Source organism: Lipophrys pholis (genome assembly GCF_963383615.2).
Source record: "Lipophrys pholis genome assembly, chromosome: 16".
NCBI lineage: Eukaryota > Metazoa > Chordata > Actinopteri > Blenniiformes > Blenniidae > Lipophrys > Lipophrys pholis.
This window is the reverse complement of record NC_137634.1, coordinates 7,355,025-7,376,521: the sequence shown is the minus strand read 5'-3', so window position 1 is coordinate 7,376,521 and position 21,497 is coordinate 7,355,025. Positions and strand designations below refer to the sequence as shown.

At 42.1% G+C, this 21,497-nt stretch overlaps 1 protein-coding gene across 3 annotated transcripts; it reads left to right on the top strand.

Annotated features, from left to right (window-relative positions):
- The first annotated feature begins 37 nt into the window (after positions 1–37).
- LOC308122080 (protocadherin alpha-C2-like) lies at positions 38–21,277 on the top strand. Of its 3 annotated transcripts, none has more exons than XM_080483705.1 (4): positions 65–2,845; positions 5,167–5,225; positions 11,363–11,448; positions 19,542–21,277. In XM_080483705.1, the coding sequence occupies exons 1-4, from the start codon at positions 305–307 to the stop codon at positions 19,856–19,858; spliced, it is 3,003 nt and encodes a 1,000-aa protein (XP_080339831.1). In that variant the 5' UTR covers positions 65–304; the 3' UTR covers positions 19,859–21,277. The 3 variants fall into 3 exon arrangements, with proteins under 3 accessions (XP_080339833.1, XP_080339831.1, XP_080339832.1); XM_080483706.1 differs by lacking the exon at positions 19,542–21,277 and adding an exon at positions 6,958–6,998 and having other exon boundaries at positions 174–2,845; positions 11,363–11,444; XM_080483707.1 differs by lacking the exon at positions 11,363–11,448 and having other exon boundaries at positions 38–2,845.
- The last annotated feature ends 220 nt before the right edge of the window (positions 21,278–21,497 follow it).

The window sequence follows — 21,497 nt, the reverse complement described above, 5'->3', positions numbered from 1 at the left end:
TCCGACTCTGTGGGGCAATGCTTCTGCTTTCTTGACTATCTCACAGCTCCAGCGGCAGGGAAACACACCCGTCAAGCAGCGCACATTGGAGACAAAAAAAAAAAAAGCGCATCACGGACAAAGGGAATATGGGCGCGCTGGAGAGGATTCGCCTCAGCCGGGTCACACAATGGATGAGCCGCTCTGGTTTCATTTACCGGGAGACCAATTAGCCCACCTTAATGAGGTGCTGGGATGCAAGATACTGCAAGCTAAAAAGGCGGAAGGCTGCGTTTAATCCGTCTGCGGATCCTATGAGCTTGCGATGGCTGTGGCGGGGATATGCAACTGGATAGGAAATAATGTGCCTTTTTATTTTGTGATATTTTCCTTATTTTGTGGCCTTTCGTTTGGACAGTTGCGATATTCTATTTCAGAAGAACAAGAAAATGGAGCACTGGTCGGTGATCTGGCGCATGACTTGGGGCTGGATATTCGAAAGCTCTCCACCCGAAAAATCAAGGTAACCTCCAACAGCGGTAAACGCTATGTGATTGTCAACCCCAAAAATGGGAAATTACTTGTCAATGAGAGGATCGACAGGGAGGCGCTGTGCGATCTCTCCAGCACCTGCCTCATTAATCTGGAGGTGATGGTCGAAAATCCCACTGAAGTGCACCATGTTGAGGTGGAGATTATGGATGCCAATGACAATGCGCCGCAGTTCCCCAGAGACGAATACCAACTGGAAATCATTGAGTCTGCTTTACCGGGGTCTCGGTACCCCATTGAAAACGCTCAAGACCCAGACATTGGGTCCAATTCAGTCCGCATGTACCAGCTTAGCACAAACGACCATTTCGCGCTGGTGTCTAATAAACCCTCTCTGAATATAAAGCACATTGAACTTGTTCTCAAAAAGCCCCTTGATCGTGAACAGACGCCTTACCACCAAATAATTCTAAGTGCTGTGGATGGTGGGACGCCAGAGAAAACGGGAACGGCCAAAATCAATGTCCGGGTCCTGGACTCAAATGACAATGTCCCCTTGTTTGACAGCTCAGTGTACAAGGTGAAACTGCTGGAAAACTCGCCCAAAAACACCCTGGTGATAAAACTAAACGCCACTGACCTGGACGAGGGCACAAATGGGGAGGTTTACTATTCTTTCAGCAGCTACACTCCAGAGCGAGTGAGGCAGATGTTCAGCATGGACACTAACACAGGTGAAATAAGAGTAAAGAGCAATGTTGACTATGAAGAGACCAACTCTTATGAGATGTACATCCAGGCAATGGACAAGGGCCCCGGAGCCGTGGCAGCCCACTGTAAGGTAGTGGTGGATGTGGTGGATGTAAATGACAATGTCCCCCAGATAGTGCTGTCATCTCTGTCGAGCCCTGTGCGGGAGGACGCCCGTGCAGACACAGTTGTGGCCCTCATTAGCGTTACTGATCGGGACTCCGGTGCGAACAAGCAGGTGAGCTTGGAGATCCCAGCAGGCCTTCCATTCAAGATCAAGTCATTCAGAAACTACTACACTCTCGTTACCTCAGCCTTCCTGGACCGTGAGACCACTAATGCCTACAATGTCACTCTGAGTGCCACAGATGGAGGAAATCCCCCTCTCTCTTCCCAGAAGACCATACAGGTGGACGTGGCTGATGTTAATGACAACCCACCACGATTTGAACAGACTTCATATACAGTATATGTGACTGAAAACAATGCCCCTGGGGCCTCTTTGTGTACTGTGAAGGCTCAAGATGCAGACATCAAAGAAAATGCACGCATCACCTACACAGTGCTCAATGACAACAACCATGGCATTCCTGTCACCTCGTATGTGTCGGTGAAGGCCGATACGGGGGAGGCGTATGCCCTGCGAGCCTTTGACTATGAGTCACTCAGAGAGTTTCATTTCCAGGTCAAAGCCCAAGATGGGGGCATTCCTCCACTCAGTCGCGTCGCCACCGTCTACATTTACATAATGGATCAGAATGACCATGCACCACTGATAGTCAACCCTCCCGGCAATGGCACGCGCTCCTTGGAGACAGTACAGAAGAACGCCGACCCGGGTTCTATGGTGACCAAAGTGGTGGCATACGATGCAGACGCGGGTCCAAATGCCTGGCTGGTTTATGTGCTGGAGACGGCCACGGACCTGGACCTGTTTAAAGTGCACGAGCACACCGGAGAGATCAGGACCACTCGGAGGATCCTGGAGGACAACTCCACCTCCTTTACTCTGACTGTTCTTGTGAAGGACCATGGCCAACCTGCGCTCTCCTCCACCGCAACCATCAATGTGGCTGTCATGGAAGTGCCACCTAAAGTGGTCCTCGACCCCAAGAGGATCATCCGACCTCACAGCACTCTACTTTTCTCCAATGTGACACTCTATCTGATCGTAGCTTTGAGTGCTACAACCTTTGTGTTCCTGGTCACCGTCGTGGTGCTGGCCATCGTGCGTTGCCACGCCTACTGCACCCAGCCCGGGTCCTGCTCCCCTTGCTGCGGGTCACAGAAACCACCTCCAGATGGTGGAAGCAGCAGCGTAAGTGCTGGTGGGGCAGGTGCTGGAGCAGCTGGGGGGCAACCTAATAACAATGTAGTGCTTCGGAGGGACCTTAAAGTGGAGCCTCACTACATCGAAGTGCGAGGGAATGGCTCCCTAACCAAGACTTACTGTTACAAGACCTGCCTGACAGCCACCTCTGGCAGTGACACCTTCATGTTCTACAACACGGGACGGCCCATCAGTGGCACCTGGGGCAGCGGAGCCGACCGCTTCTTCACCAGTGGGAGTGGATTTGTACGCAGACTGAGTATGCCTGATGCTTCACTGCAAATCTGCCCAGAGGTGTGTCATTAATTTTGTTATTCTTTTTATGTTTACCTCTCTGCATATCTGGAAGGTCATGATTCATCATATTTACATATTAGTGGCTTTGCGATAGAATTTAATGTAGTTGCAAACAATTAGATTTCTTTTAACAAACCTGAATTTTTATTCAAGGTAATTGCTGCAGTGTGCAAATTTGCCATATTTATTTCGTTGCTGCAGGGAGGTGACATCACTGCATGTCATGTTTGAATTCCTCACAACCTTCACCCTCTCCGTTCAGCTCTCGCTGGCACAGTGCAGTCACACAGCCCAGCGCAGCTCAGCACTCACACTGAATTAGTGTCAGTCCTGACGCTTTTCAAGGGTCCCGTGCTATTTCTGATGATTCAGAGATTTGTGTCTCACTCTGAGGTCGTCATCACATCCACACCAAGAACAGGTCATGTATAGTCTCTGCGACTTGCTCACTCTCGCCGCACGGTTTCACTTGTTCGTATGATGGGGGCTGTGTGACTGAGTACAACTGAGTTGATACACTGGAGCAGGGGCTGCTAACTGAGTTGATCAAAGCCACAGGGAGAAGAGTTGTCTTGATAAATATGCAAGTCCTAATAAACAACATCAACACTTGCTTTTGATGTTCTAAATCGCTATTACTTTTGTCATCACCTTTTTTGAGGCTTTTGTAAATCTGCTTAGCTCACTCGCCACTTGTTTTTCTTTCACATGGTAAAGTTTTTATCTTTTGGTTATAGATAGATAATCAAACTGTATTGATACCAATGTGGGAAATCCCTGTATTACAGCACCATAATCCAAAAAAACATAAATACACTGTCAATAGTGTGATTGAAACAAAGAAAATTTGATTAAAAAAAATACACAATATACAGTATTAAGATTAAACTGAATATACAAATAGAAAATAAACAATCTAAGTATTTTTAAATGCTCTCTCACACCATATGAATGTGATGACAAAGATATTGATAGCAAGAAGGGTTACGTATTTTAAAGGCCTCGCCACATATAGTATATATGTCATTTTTATAGCTAAGAGTCTGATGATTCCAATATCAATGTCATATATATTCTATTGCCAGATTGTAAAAGAAAATGCTGCTCGGGTCAACTGTTTGCCTGAATGCATCATCTCATCAGGTGCCAGCCACTGGTACATTAGTTACATATTAAATGGGAGAAAAGAAACATCCTACCAAGACAAGTGTAGCAGTATAAATCAAATTAACCTCCAGCTTCTGCTCCTTAGCCCTGCAAATTAGATTTACTCAAAGATGCTGGGTGCACCAGCACAAAATACTCCCCTCTGAATTGAACTGAGGAACAAAATGTGCCATCTTTATCTGGGACACTTGCTGCTGCCTGAGCAGGTTTGTGTCTTAAACACAGCTTTTCTTACTCACTGTTGAGGTCTACGGCTCCACGCAACATGATGCTGACAGATTCTAGCATTAGCTCTAACACAACGTTCACAATCATTTCATACTGTGCGTGGACACAGTAGCTACTCACGAGTAAACAATTAGTGACTCAGGCATAATTAATTTTGAAGATGAGCTCTTTTTTTTTTAGAAAAGGACTTTTCCCTCTGTAACATCAGTATGTCTTTGGACTTGAATGCAGTATAATCAGCACTTTGTCATGTTTCAAATGAGAAGATGCAGAAAAGTTTTGATCAGATTGAGCACTCGTGAAGGATTGTTCCAGACTTTGTTTTGCACATTGGAGAGAGTGTGGCCTATTGTGTGATTGAGAAATAGAATGTGGTTTCCCTGGTGATGATGGCTGTTTCCCAGAAGCCTGCTGGGAATTTCAAGCACTCAGCCCTGTTTCATCAGAAACAGATTCACTCCAGTTGTGCAACCACACACACGCACACACGTCAGTGCAAACAGCCCAACGCTCTAGCAAAGGGCAGGCCTCACTTTTATAGAGCCGTGGAATGAGGGACTGTCCAAAAACAGTCAATATTGTTTTCAGTCATTGCCCTTTTTAAAAATCTGTGTGTGTGTGTGTGTGTGTGTGTGTGTGTGTGTGTGTGTGTGTGTGTGTGTGTGTGTGTGTGTGTGTGTGTGTGTGTGTGTGTGTGTGTGTGTGTGTGTGAGATAGGGGACACAACTGCAGTGTTCCCATCACGTCCAGAGCTGGGATGTGTATCATGATTAATTGATGAGACCATGGCCCAGCCTGGCTCTGCACAGTATGAGATCAAACTAAACTCACTCTCTTCCCCTCTCTCTCATTCTCCCCATCTCTCAATCTTTCTCTTTTTTTCCCCCTCTTCTCTCCTCTCTCTCCACCTCTTGCTCGCTCAGCCAAAAGCCCCGAATGCTGACTGGCGATATTCTGCGTCTTTGAGGGCAGGGGTGCAGAGGTAAGCATTTTCCATCTTTAACTCTTGTGCAACTTTTGATCATCTGGGAAAAAGTTACACCGTCTCATCCTGCTCACATCAGTGCAATGACCCCCAGTGTTGATTTTGTAGGGGTCGTATTTCTAACACACGCATCAATGGCAAATTAGATATTCCAAAGACATCAGCACCCACAAATAAACTGTATTATGCAGTGATTAAATGGGGGGGGCGAAAAATACACTGCTACATAAATTTGCAGCTCTGAAACGAGCATATTTTCAGTTGAACACTGCTCGTATCCCATCAGCATTTTGTCTGAACTCTCCACTCCCTTTGGGGAAAAGACATGTGCAGCCCCATCATTGGATGCATAACCCTTTTCCTCTGCAGTGTAATACTATATAGGTCATCTGCATTCTGAGCACCGCTTCCCCCACTGACAGTCTTTAAGCAGGAAGCATGAAGGACAAATGAGCCGACGATGACCTTTCCCAGATTATCAGATGCACACATGCATCAGTGTCTGGATGTACAGATGCCCTGCATCCACACGTATGGGCATTTATACACATCTGTTCGGAGGTCAGGGGGGGTTAAATAGTGCACATGGACAGCAGAGGACATTTCAGACTTGATCTGCACATGTACTCATGCATGAATAACAGAATGAGTCCAGTGCTGATGATGATTCCTTAAATTAGGGATTTAAGTGTTGGTTGGTGTAACAGTAGAAGAGGAGAGATGGGGGGGGGGGGGGGGGCAGATAGATAAGCAGATAGGGTGCTAAAAGTTCCAAGTCAGGAAAGCAGTGAAAAGAGATCAGGGTCACGGACCACAAAGGTTCACTGAAGCATGTGGGGAGTTAAGGCTGGAATGTGATGTTGTCTGATCCAACAAACAATCGACTGCAGCTCAAACCGCTGTGTGAGTTAATGCTGGTTCTGATGCAAAGGCGCCAGAATACACAGTACAACACACTTTGTGGTATAAAGCGGCAGCAAAGTTGTGGGCATACACAATATTGGCCAGCACAATGGCTGATGTATATGGAAACTGTATTGTGATCAACAAAATCATTGAAATCTTGACAGCAACATGACATAACAATTGGCTAGATTGTCATTGGTATAAATATCAATACATTTAAGGTCTAAGTTGAGGTATTCAATGCAGTGAATGAGCTTTGGGCAAAGTTTTCATTTTCCATGTTACACAAGTAGGCAAGTGGAACTGACTTTTTGAAACTTCTGTGTTTGACTTTTTATATCATCACTCCCAACCTCCTTCTGACTACTTTGTCATTCTGTGTGTACTAAATCAGCTGATTTTCTCCAAAGTTCTCGCCACTGGGGAATTCCAACAAATGCTGATATGAACAATATTATGCGGGATGCAGAGATGACTTACACTGTTTTTTTTTTTTTTTTTAAATGTCTGGTATCCATTGTTGAATCCCCAGAGAAAAAAAATCACCTGCAGATATTATGATATATAAATTGTTACTATAAACAAGAACTTAGCAAACCTTGGAAGTCATTTGCACATTTTGCAAGACTATATATAATCGATACTCGAGTCTAGACAGTAGATTGATACAGATCTCACAGGAGTTGAGATAATGCTGTATCTACCGGCAGCACAGTATGGGAGATCTGGATTTAAATGAGATGCTGGGAATTTTCTTTCCAAATACACTAATCCATTTTTGTGTCTTTTTTTGCTGTGTGTTTTCTGTTTGTTTGCTTGTCAGAGAATATTTGGGAGCATTCCTTCATATATCTGAGTAATGAAGTATGTAAACAATCTTATTAACCGTCTTCTACAGCAATTAGAGGGAAAATCAAGTGAAACAACAACAACAGCAGAATTAGAGAAAAGCTGTTGTTTTTTAATCTATAAGAGCTAATTATGTTTTAAACTGATTAAGTCACAAAAGTTGTGTTAAAATATGTAATTAAGTGGGGTTTTTTTCCCCCAGTTTGTTATGAAGACAGCTGGAACATCAGGAACTAATGAGTTTGCAACATGCCCACACTTTGTACAAAATTTTCATAATTTCATGCTAACAATGCTCACCGCTCGGCTGTGCGCTCATCTGCTTCGTCTGAGTTTGAGTTAATTGGATATTAGTGTTAATTTCTGTGGCGTGGACGGGAGCGTAGTGTGCGCCCCGTCATCAAGTCACTGTAACATGACATGGATTAACATAAATCATTGCTGCAATTTACCGCTGCCATCTTCAAAATGGCAGCGCCGGTAACGGACTCGGCCACGGAGGAGGCGCACATTAACACTTAACCCCAGCACAGGCTCTCTGCTCTCTGTAATGCATCACCCTGCATGCAGCATGTAGGACCAACATCACTGACCCATATTCTTAATGTGGTCTGTTTGTGTAACGTACACCGTGTTTTGTCACATTCTCATTAAACCAGGACTTTTATAAAAGCTTAAGACTCAGAATATAAGTAGTCATTTTTTATTCATTAGAAATCAACATAATTTGTGGGATGCAGCCTGAGATAGACTTGATGTGCTGCATTGCAGAGGCCCCAGTCTGTGTGCGTCCTCCTTTACAGTCAGCTCCATATATTCATTGTGAATGCATGAGAGGAAATGTCTTTCCAAGGACCGGTTTGTGTGTCAGCTCACGATGTGAAGACCTATACGTGCCACTTTTACAACGCTAAGAGACACTGAGTCCAGGTTGGAGAAACCAATTGTTGACTGTTGCATCAGAAAGGATCTGCCATAAAACATTCATCAGTATCATGATGAATGAGATACGATGAAACCTCCATAGCCTCTTTGTTGGGATCAGTGATGTTCCTAAGCTTCAATCCAAGACAAATCGAAACTGAAGTGATTGGTGACATTTACAGAGAAACATAATGTCCAAAGGTTGTCACCTGAAGTGAATGGTCAGTGTGAGTTCATATCAGTCACATAGGTGTAGACAAGGTAGTATGGTGCAAAACAAAATTCTTCGGGAGCCAGGAGGCAAGATTCATAGCGCATTTTAGAAGTGGTTAAAGACGTAATCATTGAGGCAATGAAGAAGAAAAGACAGAAAGTACTAGATACAGTGCAGGAATAAGGATACGTTGTTTTTGGAAAAAGTACTAGTTGGGAAATTACTGAGTTAAAGGAAATTGAATGATAAATTAAGCCAAAGAAACAAATGAAAATATATTTCACTTCTACACATCGGGACCTACAGCCTTTTATTTATTATTTTTGCAAATTATCTAAGCTCGCCTAATAATCTATTTTAACTTCAACTTTGGTCATTTGTCTTTATTACAAGTGGTATTATCTTATTTTTTAAATCGTTTTAATTTGAAGTTTAAATAATTGTACAGTTATATATATTATTATATATATTATTATATATATTATTATATAAATAATATTTATGGTCTGTAGGGAATCCTTTTGTTCTGAAATTATGACATTGACAGTGTTCCACACTTGGATACAGCAACTTTACTCATGGATCACTTGTCTAGTAGTAAAGTGTTCTGTCAACGGTTAATGGGTTTTTAAGCTTACATACATAGGAAATCACATTCCACTGAAGTGTTAAATTATTTGATGTTTTTCCTTACAATACTAACCCAGTTGTTAATCAAAAACAAATACAGACAAGCGTATTCATTTGACCTCAAAATAAGTTTGAATTGATGGAATCTCAGGTAGAAGCAGCTGGTTATAACAGTTTCCACTGGGGTGACACTCTCTGGAGAAAGTGGCAGTGCTAAGAAAGAGAAATGGCAAAGTGATATGAAAAAATAATCTTTTTTTGAAATGTAAATCCACTATATTTTTAGGCACACGGTCGCTGTGAACTCCAACGGTAGAATCTGAGGAAATGTTCTTGCCTCTGCATTTCTCTGTGCGCTCTGAGCCCACCAGCAGCCCAGCACAATCGAAAAAGTTGAGCTCAGAGAAAAGTTTAGTCTCCAGCTCTTGGAAAAAAAAATAAACATAAATACAGCAACATCAAAAGCTCCACTGTGGTGGCACCTTTAGTGTCTATGTTGTGCTTGCAGTGTGGTTTCTTATATAAAAAGTATATATACACTGGGTGTGTTAGAGGTGTCCTACTTTTTATACAATAGAATTACCATGCAGAACGTGTTATTCTGAAACAAGACCGGCTGGAAATACTTACACCATGCTTTCAACTGACAAACATTTATTCAGATTTAAAAGGCTAATATTGTACTGGATAAAAATGAAAATGAATGCAAAAAACATCCAAATTGTGTAATATAGAATGCACACCAAGGTAAATGCCACGAAAAAATTGCCCAGTCATTGAAACAAATCGTCCGCGTGCACATTTTGCACTAAAATACATTGACAATCGTCCCTCCTGCAGTTCTTGAAGTGCTTCTCCAACATGACAAGAACACCGAGTCCTGTATTCCACACAGAAGCCACAGTATCATTGAAGTTATGGCAGGAAAAAAAAAAAAAACTTGGTCGGCTTTTACAAGTGGCACCATTTCCCTTCACAGTCGCAGGGGCACATTTGTTGAGACAATCACTTCACAGTGACGCCGTCACAGCTCCTCTCATCCCGTGACTGTGAACATGGCAGTAGGGATGCCGACCCCCTGCTGTGGGGAGGCAAATGAAGGCCACATATAATGAAAGGGGGGGGGATCATTGATTATCACAGAAAATAGATATTCTTGACTCGTACTTTACGTGCGATGATACTGTTCACATATTGTATTTGTTCCGCAGCAACAGAAAACCAGAGCGTGTTTATAACAGCCCTTGCATGTTATATATCAACTGACATTTATCCATATGTCATTAATTTATAACATGCAAGGTCAAAAACACTGTAGTAGTAGTAGTACACAGTATCACTCCAAGTTATTTTTGCTCACTTCTTGCACATTTTTGTCAATTCCACAGCCATAAAAATCTAAACAAATCCAGATGTGTTGAACAAAATTATTGTCATAAGAGGGTTAGCACCCACATTTAATCATCAGCTCTTACTGGATTCCTTGATCACTCATCAAGACATAATGTACTCAACTTGTGAAAAATGACTATTCTCACATTTTCACAGGAATCAACAATAAAAGGACATTTACTCAAACTCCTTTTAAAATAAAAAACCTGTCGCAGTGTTTTATAGCCGAAGTTGGTTTAAAGGTCTTCTTTACAACTGATTATCCCAGGCAAACTAAACACTGACAAATACCACAAAGAAGTTTTTACACTGTAAGCTATTTTTGGCATTTTGGATTATCATTTCATGTGCCACCCTTGAAAATACCAAGAGGTCAAGCAAAACAAACTTCCTAAACTCCTCAAGCCTTCAGCTACTTTCTTTTTCCCTCCAGATTTCCACTTTAAAAAAACAACTATAAAAAACATTTCTTTGCTCTCCAGCACTAAAGCAAAAATGAGCAGTGCGATTAATTAGGGATGAGTGACATCGAGAATGATTTCAAAACATAAAAAAAGTCACCTTATATCCACTCAAAACAGAGATTTGAGATATATCCTTCCTCATGCTGAATGTTTTTTCTAATCAAAACTGAATTAGACGTTATATCCTACTAGGGTGAAGAATAAAAAGTGAACAACAAACAAATAGAACCTATGCAGATCTTTGCAGAAGTATACCAATCTGGTGCTGGTTCAGCTATTTAACCCACATGCTATCAGTGCTAGACATCACCAGCATACAAGCATATCAAAACACATGCTGGTGTAACCAAAATAATCAATGTAGCCAGTAAAACACATGCTGGTGTAGACCATTTTATGTTGTGTTCTGGTGCCGATATGCTGCATAGACTTTCATAGGTAAGGCTTAGTGTATCTTCATTTAAATAGAAAAACTCTTCCAATTTAACTGCACCAATGGTGAAAATTGACACACAAATGAAGCATTATAAATGTAACATCGATGTAAAAACACACTCGTTTAGAGGAATCCTCTTTGGGGAATCTGACACACTTTATGACCTTCAAAAATGGCTCCTGTTATGATGATATGGCGCCACGAGTGTGTGTGTAGGATTCGGTACTGGGTCACCTCAGGGCGGAACGGGTTAAAGAAGAAATAATTACTATCTGTCAGACTGTCACACTAATTTCGCTATGATGGTCCTACCTTGCAGCTCTGTGCACATGGAGGAGTCCTCGGTAATGCAGGGAGCTCAGGGGATGCTGGTCCAGAACTGGCCCACTGTGTCCAGCGCTGCAGGTGAGTGGCGGCGCGGGAGGCGGGATGAAGGAGGGGGAAATGGGCAGTCTGGTTGTCAGCTCCGTTGGGGCTAAGCAACAGAAATGGTTGAAATTGATTTAATTTCAAAGTGCATTAATAAAGTGTGGTATGTTTTATGTCTGAACATGGACTTTGGTGTTCATTATTGATCACCAAGGTAGTTTAATGCTGTTTTTTCCTGTCTCGTGGGAGCTCTGATCTGCATGTTTCAGATGTCTCCCCGCTCCCAGCTGAAATAAATGGGTTATTTCAGGCCGATACAGAGCTATTTTTTGAATCAGTTATAGCAGACGGAGATCTAACACATGCAAGACATACATTCCCCAAGGACCGAGACTACAAAAAAGCTTGGCCTGATAAAGAAATGTCACCACACCTAAATGCATTTTTCTTTAATAATCCTCGGTTCTTTCGTTGGTTAATTGGTGATTTGATAGTCATATTATTGGAGGATCCACATGATCTTGAAAAGTTAAACATCACACTCAGAGTGCCAGCAGCATGAAAAGCTACAGGCTGAAACATGAAGATGTATTTGATAAGAAATGAGTTGTCCTGAGTGGGTGACAACATTGGAAACATGTAACTTAAGTGTAAACAGAGCTGAACTCAAAGGTGACCCATGCTGCATCATTTGAAGAATCACTTGCTTTGGGCGAATGACTAAGATTTGAGAGCAGTGCTGTATGTTGGAAAGAACAGGAATACCAAAAACTTTGTCTCCATTCAGAGATTTTTAAGTCAGGCTGCAGTATTTGGAACTTGCACGGGGGACTTGTGTTGGATGAAGGAGGTGAAACACATGGTCTCCGATACTGGAGGTTATTCTACCTGACATTTTTAGAAAAGGTGGGATCCACTCTGGAGAGGTTTAAAAAGCCCATCACGGGTCTAACAAACAGTGACACACAGATTATTACACATTTTTAGATTGTGGGAAGCAACCGGGGGAAAGCCATTGAGAACATGCAAATGACACAAAGAAAGGAGACGTGTTGTGAGGAAACAGTGCAAACCACTACACCATCACACATCCCGGTGGAGAGTAAACATATGAAGGTTTGTCTCTAAACAAACTAACTGGAATTATTTGAGAGATCTGAGTGTCTCTGTGCCAGGCTGCAGCAAAGATGTGTACATAGTTTCTTTAGAAGATTGAAATCTGGCCCTGTGGTCACGTGAAGACTCATTGTCTTTCAGCAGAGTGCACGGCATACTGCAGTCATTTTTGGTGGAATGCACTTTTGCATTAGGAAATCATTTATTAGGAGTGGTTCACTGCTAAAGCATGCCATGGATTGCACGTTGATCCTCTTTTGTATGCATCAAGAGGTGGAGCCTTTTTTTTTTTTTTTTTTTTGCTAAACATTTTCATGTCTGCAGCAAATCGTTATCGTGATGAAGTTGTTCTACGTGCTGCGCCGCATCTAAACACAGCACCCTCAAAACTGTGTTTATATAAGTGACCCGTGGTGCACATGAGGAGACATTTTTCTCATGCAAAAGGAGGTAGAGGAGCTATTATCAGTGATGACAGAAATGCCATAAAAAAAAGAGAGGGATCCAGTATCATTAAAAGCAATATTGGAAAGGAAGAGCAGGAGAGACGTACGGGGGGGGGGGATGGAGAAAAATAGAGAGGTGTGGGGGGATGGAGAGAGAGAAAGGTTAAGAGGATTGGCAGGTTCCTGCAGTAGTGTTGTTGCTAGGGAACGCCATGTGACCTGTTGCCTGGCAACACTGTCTAACTGCGAGATTGCTGCAGCAGCCGCACCCTCCATCAGCGGGGAGTGGGCGAAGGCAGTTTCCATGGCAACCGGTCATATCTCTGAATGGAATTTTTAGAGAGGAGGTGCAAAGAAGGGAAGAGGAGTCAGCAAGGGCAGGTATTAAAGAGGAAAAGCGGGCGATTAAGAGGAAATAATGCCGGAAACCGTGGTTTACGTCAGTGGTTGTCACAGTGTAGGCGGATGAGCCCGAACCCCCCAACCCCCATAGAAAACACGCAACTCTTGGCCATCAAATTCACCAGTATCCTCAATCAATCAATCAATCAATCAATGTTATAGCACCTTCTCTGGGATAAGTGTAATTCAAAGTGCTTTGTAATAGACTAAAGACACTAAAAGCAGAGCAAATCAATGTAATCGTACGCACACAAATATACACCAGCATGTAGGTGTGCACACACCTACACACATACATACTGGATGAACACACAAAACCATGTCACAATGTGTATTTCTATGTACAACAGAGTCTGAGGTAGAATACAAATCAACACACCCACCATTAGGCTCAGTCTTGACCAAGAGTGTGGGTATGATTACATTTCAGAAGAAATAAAAGAAAAAATTATTATTGTGAAATACTAAGATAGTGTTTATAGTCAGTATAAATAAACTCCAGTCTTCACTGTAATGCAGGCGTGTCAAAGATGTGGCCTGTGGGCCAAATCCAGCCCTCAGCAGGATCTACTCCGACCCGTGCGATGACCTCGCAGAGTCGCGGTTCTGTTGCGGCACTGAGACCAGAACTGAACACCAGGTGGCAGCAAAGGAAATAACGGAAAGATCAGGAATGCAGAATTACAAGCTGAACTACCTGTTTGCTTGTGAAACATCCTCAGCATAAATACCGTTCTATTTCTTTGAACTTGTAAAAATGTGCTGGAAAAATAACGAGATCCGAGAAGACAACAAGAATCTCAGACTGAACATTTTTCTCAGAATGGATATTGCAAATAATTCATTTCATGTTAACTTTTAGAATATTCATGCAAAGATTTTTGCTCAATTACGATGAGAGGGCTCTGGAGTTGTTTCTGTCTCTTGAATTTGACAATTCTGCTCTTATTAAACAAGATTTTTATATCTAAACATATGCATAACACTCGGAGGCAATGGACTATCACAATCGGCCCATTACAATCGAATTCTTCTACATAATAGACTGTAACTTGGTGCATTTTACCTCAAGCATACCTGACATTAACTACTGGGTGACTACAGTTGTTTTTCTGTTGTCCTTTTCCTGTTGCTGCACCCACCCCACCTCCCTTCCAAACTAAAGTTCCCCTCACACCCACAAGGGAGGGTACCCTCCACCCCAAACGGCTGGTTTATGTAGATGCGCATCATGCAGAATACATGTGACATACTGCATATATTTACAACAGCACTACGCGACTGTCAGATTTGTACATGTTCTACAAAACCACCAGAGGGATTTACTTCAGATGGAGCCGTATCTCGGACTAGACGAGGAAATAATGTAGCCCATTTTCAAATATAGGACACCAGGTTAGATAAAAGGAGCCTTCAAACACCCACATATCCTCATCAGGTGTCCTCGCAAGGAGCTGCACTGACCCGCTTACCAGCTGTTACACCATAATCTGCTTCAGACAGACGCTCGCTGTGAAATATGGGCTAATATAAAGCAACGGAAAAGGTGCGTTAGAGAAGCTGCAGCCCAGAGGAAACTAAGCTCTCTTATAATTGTACCAATCCATGGCATGGCTTGTATATTCGGAATGCACATGTACTGTATATGCAGGCATATGTTTGATTAGTACCGGGGTCTCTTTTAATTAACAATGTTAAGGGTTTGTCACAGCAGCGTGTGAAGCTCTGTGATGTCTCAAGACACCTTGACAATATAGTCAGTTGGCATTTCACCTTCACTGGTCTTACATGGAGTTAGAGGAGTTCACATACGTCCACACCGGGAAAAACTTTTTGTACTGTACAATGTTCTTGATGAATAGAAATGTACAGCAATTAAAGTTCATTGAGCAGCCCCGATTCCAAAACTAAGTAGATCTTAGTTTAAACCGTAGTACTCAAGCCAAAACCATTGGGTGACCTAGTAACCGCAGTTATATAAGCTCCTGTGTCCAGACACTTCAAAATCAAAATTAGGCGGATTTCTGCGTAACATCTCATATCAGCTTTCATTTGTCACACAGCAGGACAGATCCTGATGTTTCAGTAGGGCATCAGTATAATTTATGAAATAAAAACGTCCACCCTTTATCTCAATTTAAAGAGAAAAATTCATTTACTTTCCAGATGCAAGACAAAAATATACACATTATAGTATTCAGACATCATGGCAAGTATAATGAAAAGATTACAAGTGGAGTAATAAACCATCATTTTAAAAGCGGTTAGTTCTACTGTTTCCATTGCATTTTATCAATAGATTCTTTGAAACGTAAATAACACCACTGAATTCTGTCCAGCACCAAGAGAAGTTAACAGGAAATCAAAAGATCTTCCAACACTAGTTATAAAAAGGTCATCCTGCTCAACAGGCGAGTCTCAAATATATTAAAAAAGTCATTGTTCAGCCAATTGTTTCTACAATTAAAGCAGCTAAAACGTCACAAAAAGTGAACAATAGTAACACTAAAAAAAGAATGAGAATTAAACTATCACAAAAATTTACTTTTCTATTGATCTGAGTGTTTATGATGCAATTGCATGATGTTTTAATGTCATCAGCATTTTTACAGCATAAATATTTCAATATGACATTAAATACTTCATTAAATCTTGATAATGTGGGTGTTAGAAATATCATAAGCCTGTCTCTGACGACTGTGTAGCTCATCACAAGTAACACATCAATACAAAGCCTTTTGCACAGGAAGTGAGTATTAATCTGCAGGTATTCAGCTCATAGTTTCAATTTACATTATTGACTTTACCAAGTTGCCTGAAAACAAAATGTGACATGCGGCAAGGTCCTTCGTGGATATTTTGTCATGCGTCGGCACAAGGAAGCCTAAAATATGCAGAAGACCTCAGCATCAGACCGCCCTGCTTAAAATAGCAGGCTCAGGTAACAGGAAGCGGTGTGTCAGTTATATAAAACGGAGCTGCATTGTGTGCAGCAGTGCAGCGGGGGCTCGTCCACGTCCCGCCTCGCAGTGTTTCTCTGCAGCTCCTTTCACTCAACGGCTGTCTTTTCAGATTATTTCAAGCCTGTTTGTGCTCCTCCACACGAGCGGCAGTCGTCCTTGCATTACCATTGATACCAGTCACATTGGACTTTTTAAAAAAAAATAAAAATTTGAAATTACCACTCCCTCTTTCGAGGCTTACCCAGATCAAATACAAACAGACAGACCATACCATCAAACGGAGTAATCCTAAAGCAGACTTGGTATTAGAGCAGTAGCTGTGCTAATGGCGAGATAAGACGATAACATCTGACACTGAATAATCATCAAACAAGCCCAATTACACCCAACAATTAGCTGCTCTTGGCTTTTTTTCTTTCCTCAAAAATTGTACATGACAATCGTAGAAAAAAAAAAGTGAAACCAAATGATCCCATTAAATCTGGATTTTGTCGGGCACCGAACCATGTGTCGTCTCCTCGGCCGTCATGTGCCCATTATTTCATGCGGTTAAAAACAAACACTTCTATTTTTGCAGGAACAAATTATTCCTGCGTCTCTTCTCTGTCTTGTGATGTAGTCAATACTATGTCACTCGCTTACTACGTACCACAACACACCCGTCTTTCCCCACCATTGCGTTTCCTTCCAGTTACTTTCCAATCAATCTGCAACGAGTCAGAGCTCAATAAAATATCACAGAGCTCTGCTACAGAGAGCGTATACGGAGGACTGGACACGCTTCAGACGTGATGCACAGTTCTCCACTGACCAGTGCAATGGTGTCCGTTACATTCCATCTGCACGTCAAAGTCTATGCGTGGGGTTTATCCTCATTGCGGGGACACAGTGGGACACTGCGAGTGTGTGCAGCACAAATTTGTAAAATAGCATTCCTCCCAGTGGGACGGTGGTTGAAACCATTTCAGCACTCCAGCAATGTCATAAATAGCCTACAAAGAAAAATCAAACAGAATCTTTTTGCCAGGGCTCGTGTTTGATCTAAATAAAATCCAGACTGAAAGTAGGTCAGCGCAGAGGGAACTGGTGTGGGCCTGAGAGCACCGTGTCTGCAAAACCCGCCCACCCCCATCCTCCTTACTGCCTCCCACTCTCTCCCTGCCTGCCGCTCTCTTCAGCTCATCTCACATCCTCTTTTCCTTTTTCATTCTGAAATATTTGACCTTTTGACCTTCAGAACTGGATTTTTTTTTTCCCCTTTTCATTAAAAAAAAATCTTTAAATATCCCTCTTTTTTATTCAATTGTCTATTCTTTAGTTGTTGTTGGGGTTTTTTTTTCTCATCCATTCTTGTGTACTAAAGGTTGCATCCCCTACTCTGGCACTGGATTATTCAGCTTCTGTCATCCAAATACAAACACAAATCACATTGCCAAGTTAAATATCCCTGTGGTTTAAAGGTTAGTCCCCTCCAGTGTTCCGTTCTGTGATGGTTGCTGAATGGCTGTCCTGAAAATATCCTCTCCCTGTGGCTGCCGTGCTATTGTCAGGCCATTGACTAAATAATAAAGTCTATGACAAGCGTGCAGTTATTGTAAGCTAATAGCAGAGGGGGGTTTAATTTAATGATGTCTGGGCCACAATAGACTGTGTAGCGTTTACCACTTGGTAGCTATCAAAACATAACCAGGGCGTGTGTAAAGAGCCAGTTCTATGGTGCATAAAAGAAGAATATAAGGCATTTGGACAACAGTCATATCTGCATTGGAAATATGTGAACAATCCTACATCTGCCTTGCAGCATCTGTGGATCTCAGAGTAACACATTTTTGTGCAATTCATTATTTTGCTTTCTTAAACCACACTTTCTGCCTCGTATGCACTCGTTGCCCTTCTGTAGTTTCTCCTGGTTGCCTGGCAACTGCTCGCAGGCTCGAGCATAGTATTTACTGTACTGACGAGAGAATAGGTTTGATCTCCTCTTTTACTGCAGGAAAGTGTAGCTCCAGAAATAATTGGGCCAACACACACAAAAACAAAAACAGCATGCAATAATGCACCAATCCTTTGAATTGTATGAGGATAAATGATTAAGAGGTGAATTTCTGTTTTATTTAAACATTTCCTATACGTTCTGATAGTAGCATGCTTGAAAAATAGAGCAATTGTGAACAAATGGCTGAATGTTTAAAGAAACAGGCAGGTTCAGCACTCTGTGAATGAGTGCTTTTGCATCCAGTGCTACATGTAAAAGCATTTTGAGCTTTATTTTGGGTATGGAGGGTTTAATATAGATTTTTAATTTGGGAAACTGTCCAACGAAAAAAAATACCAAGAGGCATTTGACACTCAATTGGTTTCCTTCAAAGGTAACCTGCACGCAGTTCATTGCGTCATCAAAGAACTGAAATTTCAAGAAATTGAGTTGAAGAATTTGTAATCTATGTACCTAGGAAAAATGGAAAGATGGTTTCTGAATGAGGTTTCCTGCAAGGATTCTGACAATCAAAGAAAGGTGGTGTATCAATGTCTTCAACATGTATTTCACAATTTCTTGGAGGGGAAAAGCCGATGCAACACTTTGTCTGTAGTGCATCAGTTTGACTCTCACTGTGCAGCGAGTCACCAAAAACCTTGGACTCTTTTTCTTTTTCAAGCAAGTAATCAAAGCAAGTATGTTGCTGGAAAAGTTATAAACCACTCAAAGGAGAAGAATTTCTGCTCTTCAGGTTGGGTTTTAGAGGATAGAATGAAAAAAAAGTGGCCAGAGACAACAGTTTCTCTTTAAAATTGATATCTCAAAGCTGTTTGATGGTTTCAACCCATCATCAGCCTGGTTTGGTGTCTACTGAGAGCACACACTCGTGGTCAAATAGTACCTCACCAATATATTGTAATCAGTCCTAGCATCACACCTTAGTAGGCTTTGAAGGGTTTTATCAAAGAAAAAATGCAAGTCAAACCAGTTATAAAAAGCACAAACATCTGACCAAAATGACATTATATATCACAACTTACAGCAAATAAAAAGTGGCTAAAATTCTCATTCGATGTCTTCAAAGAAGCTTTCATAATCCTGTTTTCTCATCCTGATCACCACATTGTGCCAAAAAAGTGAACTTATGGACTCAGGGTTATAAACATGACATGACCTTTCTTTCCTTTCTTTGTTTTCGTGTTCTTTCCATCGTGCTCGTTCTAGACGGTGAAGGCGGTGGCGAGCTCTCCCCTCCAGTGGGCGCCGGAGTCAACAGCAACAGCTGGCACTTCAGATACGGTGCCGGACAAAGCTACGGCCCCCCCCAGCCCCTGAAGCCCGGAGAGATCCCCCCCGAAGCCTTCATCATCCCCGGATCCCCGGCCATCATCTCCATCCGCCACGACGCGGGCCCCGTGGATGACAAGGGCGACTTCATCAGCTTCGGCAAGAAGGACGAGGCCAAGAAGAAGAAGAAGAAGAAGAAGGACAAGAAGGACAAAAAGGAGAAGGGAGGGAAGGATGACGGAGGCGACGATTAGAGGAAGAAGGGGTGTCTTGAAAGCAGAGCCACCATCGTGCTACCAATTTCAGAGCCAGAAAAATAAGCCAAATGCATATTGTAGAACCGAGGGAGCCTCCTTGCGCCATATTTGCATAGACACTGTACAGTGGCCAAATCCTCTTTAGAACAGGCCTGGCTCCCCACACCACGTGAACTTGGTAAACAAATGTATTTTAACTAAAGGCTGGACCAAATTAAAACAACAAAAAGAGGAATTTATTGGCTTAGATTAGCCTTTCTGTGATTTTCTGCCCAACCCCCCTGAAAACCCAGTTTTTATATGATGAAAACAAAGGCACCCCGAAAAGGTGTACTATTTGTATCTGACCATTGTCAGCTGAGGCTGCCTGTGTTGACATCTCTGGCCCCCCTTTTTGCTTCTTGGCGAGTTGAAAGCCAAATGTCAGCTAAACTTAAAAAAAAAAACAACAACAAATGAAACAGAGGCTTTTGTCTTCAGTATTATTGAGGCCTTGTAGAAATTCAGCAATGTGGTCTTTTGTATAAAAACGAGAAAAAGATGAAAAATGAACTTACAGTATGCGTACCATAGTAAGAGAAGCACCTTTCAGAGAACGAGGTTGCTGAGAGAAACCGGACCACACTCTTGATCGAGAGCTCTGTTTCACTGTAACATAGCACATTGCAGAGGCTGAGAACCTGGACTGGGTTGCACCAACTATGCGCAAGTTTGTTCCCAGGTTAGTTTATAAAGTAGTGGCTTCATAACTGCTGGTTCGTTTGCAATTAGCGAGTAACTAAATTCTATTGTACCATGGGTAAGTTGGCGAGTTTGAAAGCTATGATGTTAAAATTCTACCAAGAGTAGCCGATCAGTTAAAAGCAATATCTTGCAGACGGGATTTGTAATGGACTTGATTGGCGTTTAACTTCCAATGTGAACATATTAGACACGTTAACGACAACGCCGGCTTTTTGAGGTTTAAGTCCATTTCCTACAAATCAGTTGTACAAATCACTGCTCATTACTCCTCAAAGCACACCATTGACTAATTGGATTTGTTGTTCCCCCTCGCGGGCGGCACAGTCGAGGCTATTAGGAAACGGTAACGTGAAGGCAGCATCTGGTGTCTTCGCTGTTTCAGTCATGTTCTCGTCACGTGGCAAACTAGCGGCGGCATTATCGCAATCTCATCGGCTGAGTCAAAGGGAGGTGCAGCCGATTTAAGTACAATGTTCAAGCTGGTCTCAGCACATTTTTGGTTAAAACGGATTCTGCCTGAAGGAAAAAGTAAAACCCACTGGGAAATGCAAAAATCATCTGCAGTGTTATATAAAGTGTAGAAAATGAACTTAAACATTCAAAATCATGGCTATGATCCTTGAAGTTGCGATGGCATGGGATTACTACAGTAAAAAATATGCTGTGTGCAGTAAAAAGAAAAAAAAAAAATATAGTGGAAAAAAAAAATCCTGCTTAATTGTTAGTGAGTGCAGTTGTGTGACTTTGTATCATTTGCACCTGCTTTATTGCTTGCTTGATTATTTCATTGTTATTTAACATTGCGTTGGAACAGATTTTTTTGTGGTGGTACCGCTTGTAATTTTAGCGAGGCGTGAATTGCGATTAGTGGCTACTTCGGATATAACTAGGG